The sequence below is a fragment of the Otolemur garnettii genome, unplaced genomic scaffold, assembly GCF_000181295.1.
Source record: "Otolemur garnettii isolate 467f Iridium unplaced genomic scaffold, OtoGar3 scaffold00008, whole genome shotgun sequence".
Classification (NCBI taxonomy): domain Eukaryota; kingdom Metazoa; phylum Chordata; class Mammalia; order Primates; family Galagidae; genus Otolemur; species Otolemur garnettii.
Window position 1 is genome coordinate 8804584 of NW_003852403.1, and position 12068 is coordinate 8816651.

A 12068-nucleotide genomic window follows, 5' to 3' on the forward strand; every position below is an offset into this window, starting at 1 on the left:
CATGGTACCAAGGCTTAGGTAGACTGGATGCAGCTCCCCAGACAAGGTCATGCTCAGCAGAGGGTCATTATTCTGGCCTCTCATTTCAAGAGTGTCTTGTACAGTCCCTTCTAGGGCTGACAGACATGGTGGTGCTCCCGGGCTGCCTCCCAAGCATCAAGGCAGTAATTTCCTTCTTCCTCTAAAAATGCTAGCTATCTAACAAGAGCTGATGTCTCAGGTGGCAACAGGGAAAATAAGACAGGTGGACAGACAAAGAGCAGCTGAAAAGGACCCTACTTTTGTCAGGGTAGCTGGAGCCTGGTCTGAGAATTTTGTTAAGGTGGCTTCCTAGGATGGTCATCAGGTGAGAGATGGGGGCAGAGCGATGGGCAGTGGGGTTTGGGGCACAATGATCATTACCAGGAGTGGGGAAGCCCCAGAAAGGATGACTTAAGGCAGGATCCATAATCCAAAAGTCAGGATTCTTGCAAAGTAGCAGGAAATAGTATTTATCTAAGAGTCAAAGGCACCCAAGAAAGAGACAGATCTAGTTGGAGCCATTTATGGTGCTGGGCAGGCAAATATGAGCCTTCCTGAGGAAAGCCCCTGAGATCGAGCTCAGTCTCTTATGGCTGCTTTAGGCTGAGACCCACCTGTATGACCTGACACTCTTGAACACTCGTCAATGACTCAGTCATTAGAGGCCATGTTGTCTTGTGTGGAGTGGAAGAAAAGATGGAGAAAAGGAAGACAGAGCAATGAATTCCAATTATAAGTGTTGCACATTACACAGACTAATATTTAACTTGCTTATTTTGGGTTTATTAATTTGCTGGTTAGCTCATGGAAAGAAAGGTCAGCAAGAGAGAATCATTAGAATAGCATCTAGGGTAAGAATCACCAAGTGTTACCTAACACAAGTTCTCAATTTCTAGAATGTTAGAGAGGCAGGATGGGCGACTAGGATGGAGGTGTCTCCTTCGAGTTTGCACCCTGGGCACCTCCCTTGCCTCGCTCTAGTTCTGGCCTTGCTGGAGCCCTAGCCACATAGATTGTGTGTTGCTGGAAGTTGCTAACTTTGGTAGGATTGTTCAAGCCAGATAGATTCTCCGTGTGGGAAAAATGTAAGAGCAATTGTTCTTATGCTTAGCAGGTGTCAGGATCACCTGGAAGGGTTTGTTAAAACATAGTTTGCCGGGCCACGGTCCCCTAAGTCTAGTAGGTCTGGGCTGGAGCTCAAGACTTTACAATTTCTATGAAACTTTCCAGTGATTCGGATGCTGCTGATCTGGGGCCATACTTTGAGAAGCACCATTTTAAAGAACCAGAGCAGTGAGAGAAGCTTGAAGCATCAGAAGCCCGCCTCTTAGATGGTCAGCCTTTGCAATGGGGCACCAGGTAGTTGCTTAAATAGAAACAGCTGTCTTGAGCACTGTTGACACCATGCACAAGTCCTCCCCACTGATAGTTACAGTAGCTGGCTCTTGGCACACCCTAGGCAGCCTCAATTGGTTAAAGACTTAATTTAGCATTGACCTTCATTTCAGGATGACTTCCTTTGTGGTGAATACTCTATGCCTTCATTCATGTGTAATCCCTATAGGTTAAAAATGGTACCAAAGCCCTAGTTGTTCCCAAAGCAAATTGTTGCAAAATATCAAAGGTAAAGAAGGAGGCTATCCCTGGACAAATTTCTGGCAGGTCTGACCCAGTTTGGCAAATTTCTCTGTTAGCTGGTTCAAGACTGTTCAGAGACTAGAGATCATTTGGCAGATCCTTTTGTTTGTTTGTGTCTTCTGCTGGGTTCTGGAAATATTCAAGGAGTATAATAGGCCATTCCTGCCCTAAGTAAGCTCACCCTCTAGTGGATGACACAGGCATACACATTCCTATCTCTGAAGGAGCGTCTCACACTTCTGTAGGAATTCCTGGGGAGGTCAACAACTTCTGTTTCTTTGGTTGTCCAGGACAATGGCTTTATGAGGAACATTTGAGCAAAATTGTGCAGCCTGAGAAATGTCCTGGTATCCCCAGCGTGGGGCCCGACATAATAGATGCTCAATGAAGTTGGGATTTGCCGCTTAGATGAAAGGCCTGCAGGGGAATGAGAACTCCTCCTGCATTTTATCAAGCCTCCCATCTCCCAGGGAGACTGCTGCAGGGTTGTCCTTAATTTACATGGGATGTTCATAATGACAGGAAAGACCTTATCAGGCAGTAAGATAGAGGGTCTTACAAATCAAACAGAGGAAAGGCTGCAATTTTCCAGCCATTTTGCAACTTTCCTCTTTCATCACTTTTTGCTTTGTTGGTTGGTTACTTGTACTTTAATATAAATTTCTGAAGTCCAGCGTTGAACCCAGTGCCACAGAACAAACTTGGATTTGCTGGCTTTGCCCATAAGGGGAATTGTGCTCTTTAAAATATAACACTGACTTCCTCACAGCAGGTTTGCTAGAAAAGGGATTAGTGGTTTTGCTTTAGGCTGCTGTCTCCAAGGCGGGCTTTCTGTGTTCCTGCTGTAACAGGGCATTTAGTTCACTTCCCGAGATTAATTGATGGCAAGTGGCATTTCTTGCTCTGAAAACCCTCAAAACAAGGATCTTTCATAGGCATACCTCAGAGATACGGCAGATTTGGTTCCAGACCACTCCAACAAAATAAATACTGCAATTAAGCAAAGCACGCAATTTGAGGGGGATTTCTAGTGCATATATAATTAATGTTTAGACTCTAATGTAGTCATTAAGCGCGTAATAGCATTATGTCTAAAAAAGCAATGTCAGTACCCTAATTAAAAATGTTGGTCTCTCTCACCTTTTCTTCTTCATGAGAGGGACTGACATCTAACTCTCTTTGGAAGTATTCTAAACTTTCCCTTCCTTCTTCCTAAATAAAATCTCTCCTTGTTACCCCATGAAAAAATATGTCATTGGTAAGAAATGCAAATAATCATCTGGGCCTCCAGCAAGTCATAATCTTTTAGTGGGTGGAGGGTCAGACCTTGATGTTGGTGGTTGCTGAAAGCTAGGGTGGCTGTGGAAATTTCTCAAAATAAGACAGCTGTGAAAATTGCTGCATTGATTGACCCCACCTTTCACAAAAGATCTCTATAGTGCATGATACTGTTTGATAGCATTTTACTCACAGCAGAACTTCTTTCAAAATTAAAGTCAATCCTCTCAAACTCGGCATTATCATTTAAGTGAAAAGCAAAAGTGTTTTCATTTCAACAATGTTCACAGCATCTTCCTCAGAGGTATCGTTCCATCTCAAAAAGAAAAAAAAAGATCAATTTTTTTGTTTACTTGTGAGAAACAACTCCTCATCCGTTCAAATTTATCATAAGTTCACAGCAATTCAGCCATTCGTTTCTCCATTTTTAATTCTAGTTCTTTTGCTACTTCTACCACATCTACAATTACTTCCTCCCTTAAAGTCTTGGAACTTCAAAGTCCACTTCTTTCAAATTCCTGTTAATGTTAGTATTTTGACCTTCTAGGAATCATGAATGTTCTTAATGGAATCTAGAATAGTCAATCCTTTCCAGAAGATTTTCAATTTACCTTGCCCAGCTCCATCAGAATAATCACTATCTGTGGTGACTATAGTCTTATAATGTGTTTCTTAAATGAGATTGAAAGTCAAAATTACTTCTTGATGCATGGGTACAAAATGGATGAGGTGTTAGCAGGCATGAAAACACCTTTAATCAGAGCTCTTGGGTAACTAGATGCATTGTCAATGAGCAGTAGTATCTTAAAAAGAATTCTTTTTTTTTTTTTTTTTTGAGTAGTAGATCTCAACAGTGGGCTTGAAATATTCAGTAAACCAGATGTGTTGTCTCCAGGCATATGTTGTTGATAGAGCACACACAGAGTGGATTTACCCTAATTGTTAAATACCCTAGTATTTTCAGAATGGTAAATGAGCAAGGGCTTCAACTTAAAGTCACCAGCTGTATTAGTGCCTCGTAAGAAGGTCAACCTGTTTTTTGAAGGCTTGAAGCCAGGCATTGGCTTCTCTTCTCTAGCTATGAAAGTCCTAGATAGCATCTTCTTCCAATAGAAGGCAGTTTCATCTATATGGAAAACCTGTTGTCTGGTGTGTCTAAACCTGGGTGTCTAGCCACCTTCATCAATTATCTTAACTAGATCATCTAGATCAGTGGTTTTCAACCTTCCTAATGCCTCCCAATGCTGTGACCCTTTAATACAGTTCCTCATGTTGTGGTGACCCTCAACCATAAAATTATTTTTTTTGCTACTTCATAACTGTAATTTTGCTACTGTTATGAATCATAATGTAAATATCTGATATGCAGGATGTATTTTCATTGTTACAAAGGGGTCACGACTCACAGGTTATGAACTGCTGATCTAGATAACGTGCTATAGCTGTATTAGCACTAGCTGCTTCACTTGTACTTTTATGTTACAGAGACAGCTTCTTCCCCTAAACCCCGTGAACCAATCTCTCAGACTTTTCTTCTGCAGCTTCCTCACCTCTCTCAGCTTTCATAGAATTGAAGAGAGTTAAATACTTGTTCTGGATTGCTTTAACTGAATGTTGACTCAGGAGGCAGCTCACCTAACCTCTCTGGCATGCTGTCATTAGGAAATAAGTGGTTTGTTGCCTTCAGTAATATCAACTGCCAAACACCCTGTTTGGAGATGGACTTGCTCAGTTTGATTGGCCAACTGGCTAATTTTCATGTTTCCTCTTTGCCTTAGGTTGGGTTGTCATTAGTACAGATCCTCAAATGCAAGTGTAAGTTAAAGACCAGGGAGCAGTCACCACACTGGCAGAGCACACAGGTCTAATTCTGTATGTATGTTGCTGGTGGGGGATGCAAGGGTGGTGCCAAGGAAGAAAGGGACATTAGCCCAAAACCTTTGAAGAAGGTATTGTGTATTACTGGTGTATTTCCATGTATTCCTAAAGTAGTGGCAGGGTGCCTTTTTCCTTCAAATGGACAGGAAAACCTAAGATTCAAGAAGGGCTGCCAGGGTCATCTGCTAAGGGGTGTCTTGGGCTTAAAAGTGAATGCTATTATATTAATTTGCTAGGAATGTTATAACAAAGTACCACACACCCATTATCCTAAACCATAGAAATTATTTTCTCATGGTTTTGTAAATTAGAAGTCTGAGATCAAAGTCTCAGCAGTGTTATTTCCTTCTGAGGGCTGTGTGCGAAGGGTCTGTTCCAGGCCTCTTTCTCATCTTGTTAATGTCCATCTTTTCCTGTCTTCACATGGTATTCCCTCTGTGTCCATATTTCTTCTTCTTATGAAGATGCTAGTCATATTGGATTAAGGACCACCCAACAACATCATTTTAAATTAATTACCTCTTTAAAGATCATTGCCTCAAAATATGGTCACATTCTGAGGTACTGGGGATTAGGACTTCAACATGCATATTTGGTGGAGGGGAAGGAACAAAATTTAGCCTGTAACACCAGAAGAGTAGATGTGCCTCACCTCATAGAGTTTCTATTACCCTAAGTTGAAACTGACAAAGGACCCTTGAATTAATTATGGTGGATTTTAAGGAAGTTGGGGATTACTTTGTGAGTGAAAGAAATATACAAAGTCATTAAGTATCATCTAGTATTGCTCCTCAGTTCCAAACAAGTCTTTGAGGAGTGGTGGATTTCTTCATCATCTTGTACTGGGAAGATATTGGAATGCCTTCTTCAGGAAGGTTTCTGATCCACCTTTCCATGTGCGACAAATTGCCTGATTCCTCTGGACCTCCCTGGACCACCACCGTGTTGGTTGGTGTGCTCCATGGCAAAACTTGGACAGACTTCTTGTAATATAAACTCCAGAAACCTCAATTTAGAAGCAGAAGTCTCTGTGGACAATTGACTTTTCATCTCCACCTGTGCCAGACCTCTGTCTGCAGCTTAAGTCACTGTAAGGCCCTTGAAATTACTACAGGACTTGACATGGTAAAGAAATTCATCCAAAGTAGTTACAAACTCTCTCTCTCTCTTCTTTTTTGTTAGAGTGATTCATGTCCTATACTTCCTTCTCATTCTGTGGAATCCCATGAATGTAAATAGAGCACATCTCCATTGCTTCTTATCTCCAGTAACCTTTCTTCACCTGTTCAGTGCCCTTCAGCCTTTTGATGCTCAACAGCAGTCCAGTACCTCCAAAATCCTTCTAGCTACTTCTCTTCACAATGACAGCACACTGCTGGAAGATCTTTGAGGCACCAAATCTCAAAGATCTTCCAGGTTCACTTAACCTTTATAATTAAATCTCCTCTATATTCCTCGCCCTTCTGAATTGTCTTAAATGGTAGGAAACCCACTGTCTTGGGAAACAACTCATTTCATGTTTGAAAGATCTCCAATTTTTATAACATTCTTCCTTTGCTGGAAACGTGATTTTTATTCTATCTAAGTCTCATGCATCATTCCTAGTCTGCTCTCAATCAGCCACACTCAATCCATTGACTCTGTCTTCGCCTTGACCTTCACTGTACTTCTGAAGAGGTTGGATACCTGGCCTGCATCTTCTATACCTTAGGTCAAGTAATACTTGACATTTTTAGTTGACATTTTAACCATAGTTTGGGGTACCATTCTTTGGCTCTTTTCATTTGGGCCTCAATTCTCTGAGTGGGTCCTAATGGCTTCTGGTGAAGCAACACTGAAATATGCTGAGGGTCCTCTCACTTTTCACGGCTCAGAGAAAATGCTACTTTTTTGCAAAACCTTCTTCGATGCTATTCAAATACCAGGCAATGAACCGGTTTTTTCTCGGTATTCTCATAATTGCCTTGTATTTTATTTGCTATAACATTTTCCACTGTCTACTGTAGCCCTTTACATTTTTCCTCTGCTGCCATTTTGTGGACTTCTCTTTGACTAGGCAGTTGGTCTTAATCACCACCCTATTCTCCCTGCTTGACTCAGAATAGAGAATTCATGATTATTGATTGCTTTACTGATTCAGAAACTAAAGTTACAATTCTAAGCACCATAACAGTCAGAGAGATTTCTGATGTTCCTCAAATCAGACCTTTTAGGGCAATCCCAGATGATTTACATTTAAATTATCCAGGCTGAGAGATTTGTCCAGAGGAGAGAGTAGCATGGCATATCTCCCGAGTGTTTTTGAATATTCCAGGCAAATCATGGCTTATAGCTGTAGTTTCAAATTCTGGTTTTTCCAACCCCCTCCCTCCACTTAATGAAACTTGAAATTAGCTGCCTTTGTTTCTTTTTATTGAGGGACAATTGATCAGGCTTGCTTCTTTACTTTTCTAAGATGAAGTTGGAAGGCCCCTTCTACCAATGACTGATTCCTTCCCAGAAAAAAACTTAACATTCTAAACCAAAATGGACCTCCTTTTCCTCAAGGCACATTTTTCTAAAAGGAATTTTTTTTTCAGCTTTCTGTATCATTTGCTTGCTTGTTGATATTATGTGAGCCCAGTCCTGGGTGTTTTTAAAACCATAAATAGACTGGGGGCAGGTTTCAGACCTTCCTGAGATAACACTTTCTCTTCAACCAGTAAACAGGGCGAGAGAATTTGAACCTGGCACTGTATCTTCAGGGCAATTTTATTAAGATCATCTTGCCACTGAAATATGTTGTTCAAGTGTTAGAAAGAGTTCATTCTGTTCATTTTTTCAAACCATTTCTCTATGGTGGCTTCTTTCTACCCACTTCTAAATTCTGGATATCTATGGAACTATTACAAATTCTTCAAGGACAAAAAGTCCTCAGAATTTGCTTTTTCCATGATCTGCTACCAGTTCTTATCAGCAACCTCATTTATTACTTTTGGCCGAGTTTAGCATTTGAAAGGTGGCCTGGTGGTTTACAACACTTCAAGACCTCCCAACAACCCAGATACTGAGCTGTTAGTCTGAATTGGATTGTGTTCTCTTTTTAAGATCAGATATGACAGTTCCTATAGGAATCTAGCATGTTCGTTGAAGGTAACTTTGCAAGATTGCCTCACATGATATTTGTCATTTGGTGTAACCTAAAAGCAAATTTTCAAGCATCAATAAATGCAGTGAGAAAGAGTTTTTCTATCTTATGTGGTGAAGGTGGCGAATATATTGGGAGGGTCATGGTAGATATTCAAAGAATTCTAGGTCTATGAGCCATGTAAGAGAGATTCCTAGGTCACCCTTTGTTGATTGAAATAGATAATTTAAAAGGTAAAAACATTTCACAATAAATTTCCACAATTAACCTATTTCTATTTTCTGTCTTGGGTTGACAGTATTATTTAGCAAAGATAGCTCCATTGCCTGGATAGTTAAATATGCCTGCAGCCATATCCTAATTATATGAAGTCAATTTCATAGAAACCAACAATAACTTTCCTAAAAACTGAGGTGCTGAATCACTTTCAGAGAGAGACTCACAGACATTGACTATGCCCCAAGATGCAGGAGCTCACTAATTATGCAGCAGGCTTGTTAGACCTGCCTGTTCTACCGTAATTCTTAAGGTTGTCAGTGAGGCTCTGCCAGCCCACTGGAGGGGAGACTTTGTTAGAAGCCTCTTCCTTTTCCATCTATGAACAAGGCCAGAGAAGGTGAACGTCCCCCTGAGAATTGGAGACAAGTTTATTAAGATGTGTCTGAGTCGGAGGCTCTCATCCAAGGAATGCTGCAGTGGGGACGTGAGGATGGGGTGGAGGGGGACCATCATTGGACAGTTAGTGCAAATACAGTTGTCAAGGCAAGGAGAGAGGGTGTTGTTTAGGATTGAAATCATGTATTCCAGATGTGGGCATTTGGTAGTCAATCTGCTCTGAAGTGACATGCTGCTGAATCTTTAAAGGCCTTCAGCCGGGGAGAGCAAAATCTGATTGGGCAAATTGCTAAAATATTTAAAGTGCAGCCTGTTAAAGCTTTTACTGCGAAGAGCATCACGTCAGAAGTTGTAGTCAGAAAGAGCGAGTAATTGGCTTTCCATCCTCATGCCAGTCAGTCAGCATGAGGCTCTGTTCCTATTCCTTCCCCTTCATTGCTGATGCTAATAGCAACCCTTTGGGGGGGGTGCCTATGTGTGTTGGGGAGATCAAATAGCTGGTAAAATGAGAGGAAGATGAGTAAGGTAGCTGGAAACTGGGAGGCTGAGTCTTCAAAATGGTATGAAGACCACTTAGGGAAAGAAGAGCAGGAGACAGGCAGAGTTATATCCTAACCAAAGTCAGCTGCGCTTCCAGATGGGCGCAGTAGTTGGGACGATTGTCTTCCAAAGGATGGGCTCTGCAAACCTGAGAATGGCCCTCGGTGAAAACCATTTCCTCTGTATCTTTCATGTCCTCTGAAATGTAACTCTGGGGGCACTTTCCATTTATAATTTATCACATTTTCCACTTAGGTTTTCTGGTCTTTTTCTCCCCAGGCACGACCCCTTGTTAATTCCTGGCAATGATCAGATCGACAACATGGACTCTAACGTGAAGAAATACGACTCTACTGGGATGTTTCATTGGTGCGCGCCCAAGGAGATAGAGAAAGTCATCCTGGTGAGTCAGGGATAGATAGCAGGATAGATAGCATCAGCGTCTGCACAAAAACCATGTTTGCTAAGACTGAGGTTTTCCAAAGTGAAAAGTGGGATGATACTGTCCCTGTGCTTAATTACTTTTGATGATTGAAATTCTGAACATAGGTTGAAACTGTTAGAACTCTGATGGAAACAGGAGCCATGTTCAGGATTTTTGATCTCTGGATATTTATTGGCTCGTTATAGCAGTTGGGTGATGACCTACCAGGTGGAAGGCATCTCAGGAGGCAGCATGTAGGTAATTCCAGTGGACGTGGCTCCGAGTTCCGAGGCTGCCTATGCTAATCACAGCCACCCGGCTGTGGGCAAGTGGCTTCACTTTATGCACTTCAGTTCTCTTAGGTGTACAAAGATGAGATGAATCCCAACTCATGGGGTTGTAGTGCAGATTAAAACACAACACATACCTCCTCAATAAGGTTACCTGTTATCCTTCTTCTCATTAATATTGTTAAATGCCATGAAAAAAATCTAATGCTACCCAGTTTGTTATTTGTTAATGACAATGTTTTCTTTCTTCTAGATAATAGCCTTGCATGTCTGTGATCCTTCTTAGCACACATTATAGACAGGCAGATGTCTTGCTAATGATGACGGTGATGAGCCACGGTCACCGTGAGCCCTATTTCGTGGATTGCTCATGAACGTTTTCCTAGCAGAAGTGGGGTTCTCCCAGGAATATCAGCTTAGATAAGAGGCCGTGCTACTCCCTGCTCTTGTTCTAGCAACAGTGCCGGGTTTAATGCCTCTATCCGCTCTCCTGCAGTTTATTGTCTTGCTAATCCATGAAAAATGGATTAATAATCAGGGAAGTCAGACAGAAGGGATCTCTCTCCCTCAAACCACAATTCCCCAGGTTGCTGTGGGCCTGTTCCTTTCTGTCAGCCAGGAAAATGCCATCACTTCCGAAGTCAGGACCATCCTTCCTAAACCAGCACTATTCCAGGTCCTCAGAAGGGCATTGTCCTAAAACACCTGATTATTTCCTGTGTTTTATCTCTGTGTGTGTTTTCACAACTTAATTATAAACAAGTAATCAGAGCCAATGCAGCAGCATGCTGGAGGCTGGCTCAGAGGTGTGGACGTTGCAGGCAAAGTTTCTGTTTCAGACAGAAAGTCAGAATTCTCAGCAAGCAGCCATTGTCTGGCTAACCAGGAGTGTAGATGGCGCTACCTACAAGGCTGCTGCCTGTGTTTGTATGCTCACGTTGTTCTCTGGGGCACTTTGCTCTGGTGGTCCCAGCTTAGCCTGCTATCACCACCTGTGCCAGGTTACAGGCTGGATGCCCTATCCGAGACCCAGGGTTTTCATGACTTACCTAGATATCCTGAGACGTGGATGCCAACTAACAACCAATCAACATCTGTGAGCACAAAAAAGTTCAGGGAGGTGAGTTACTACCGATCACATCTGAAAAACGACATCAGTTAACAGAACATTTATTAGAGGCCTACTATGTGCCACACACTGTTCTCTTGTGGCTGGAGGCGCAACCTCTGGCAACAATTGCTCTTATAGAGCTTGGATTCTAGAAAGGGGCAAAGAGATCTCCAGACAGACAAATAAGCACGTAATAACATTGCTGACATTGATAACAGAACTATGGGGAAGTAAAGCAGGGTGTACCCACTGTACATAGGTCACTAATTGCTTTGGGGATTAGAATATGTAAGATATGGGCCTGATTGTGAGGAAATCACCATGTAAGGTATAAAATGTAATTCTGAAACAATGTATTTAATGCTAACTGATGACAGGTACAATATGCTAATCTAGGGAAGAAGGATTAGCATATGTTTCCGTGGCCAGGCAAGTCTCATCAGGAACAGACATGTTGTGCATGGAAGGAGTTGAAGGCTATTAAATCCCACCTTGGGCTGGACCTTGGAGGATGCATAGGAAACAGAAGATACCTAGAGAAATATATGAGTGGTTTTTCCAGTGAGCCTTAAACCTGGCAGAATCAGACTCTCCAGGACTGAGGTTCAGGAACTAGGATTTTTACAGAGTTCCCTCAGTGATGTTGCTGTGGCCAGTCTGAGAATTGGTGTTTGGATCCCCAGATCTAAGATCCTGGGGTCAGCATCTGTGTCTCAGCCACTCTGTTAACTTCCCCCATCTCCCCATTCTAGAACTCCAGCTTCCACCCTTGAACCCAGTTGAGATTCCTGTGGTTCGCTGAGGAGAGCTAGCCTCTCAGGTGATGTGGCCAATTAAAAATAATTAGGAGCCCCATCACAGCACGTTACAGACTAGGTGACTCTGCTGGTGGTGCCCTGGCAGTCACACTTCCGTGCAGCCCAGATAACTAACTCCAGGTCTTCTTCTCCATGAAATGATGATATGTGATGTGAGCTCCCCAGTGGGTCCTCCTTGGTCACAGTTTATAGAGCATTTCTTACAGCCTGTGTCTCAGGTTTCCCTGGACTGTTGCAGAGGGAAACCAATAATGGTGACAGTCTGTGCTTTATTCTAACGATCAGGGAGTGAAAGCTAGCCTCCTCCTCTCCTTGGGGGTTACTATAA

General features: G+C 42.2%; 1 protein-coding gene across 7 annotated transcripts in view; it reads left to right on the forward strand.

Moving 5' to 3' along the window:
• The window catches only part of KCNMA1 (potassium calcium-activated channel subfamily M alpha 1), a 762000-nt gene that overhangs the window by 677079 nt on the left and 72853 nt on the right, over nt 1-12068 (forward strand). For all 7 annotated transcript variants that reach the window (XM_023509577.1, XM_023509576.1, XM_012801412.2 and 4 more), the window contains one exon: nt 9377-9500. In XM_023509577.1, the coding sequence (XP_023365345.1) occupies nt 9377-9500 (124 nt within the window). The remainder of the gene's footprint in view (nt 1-9376; nt 9501-12068) is intronic.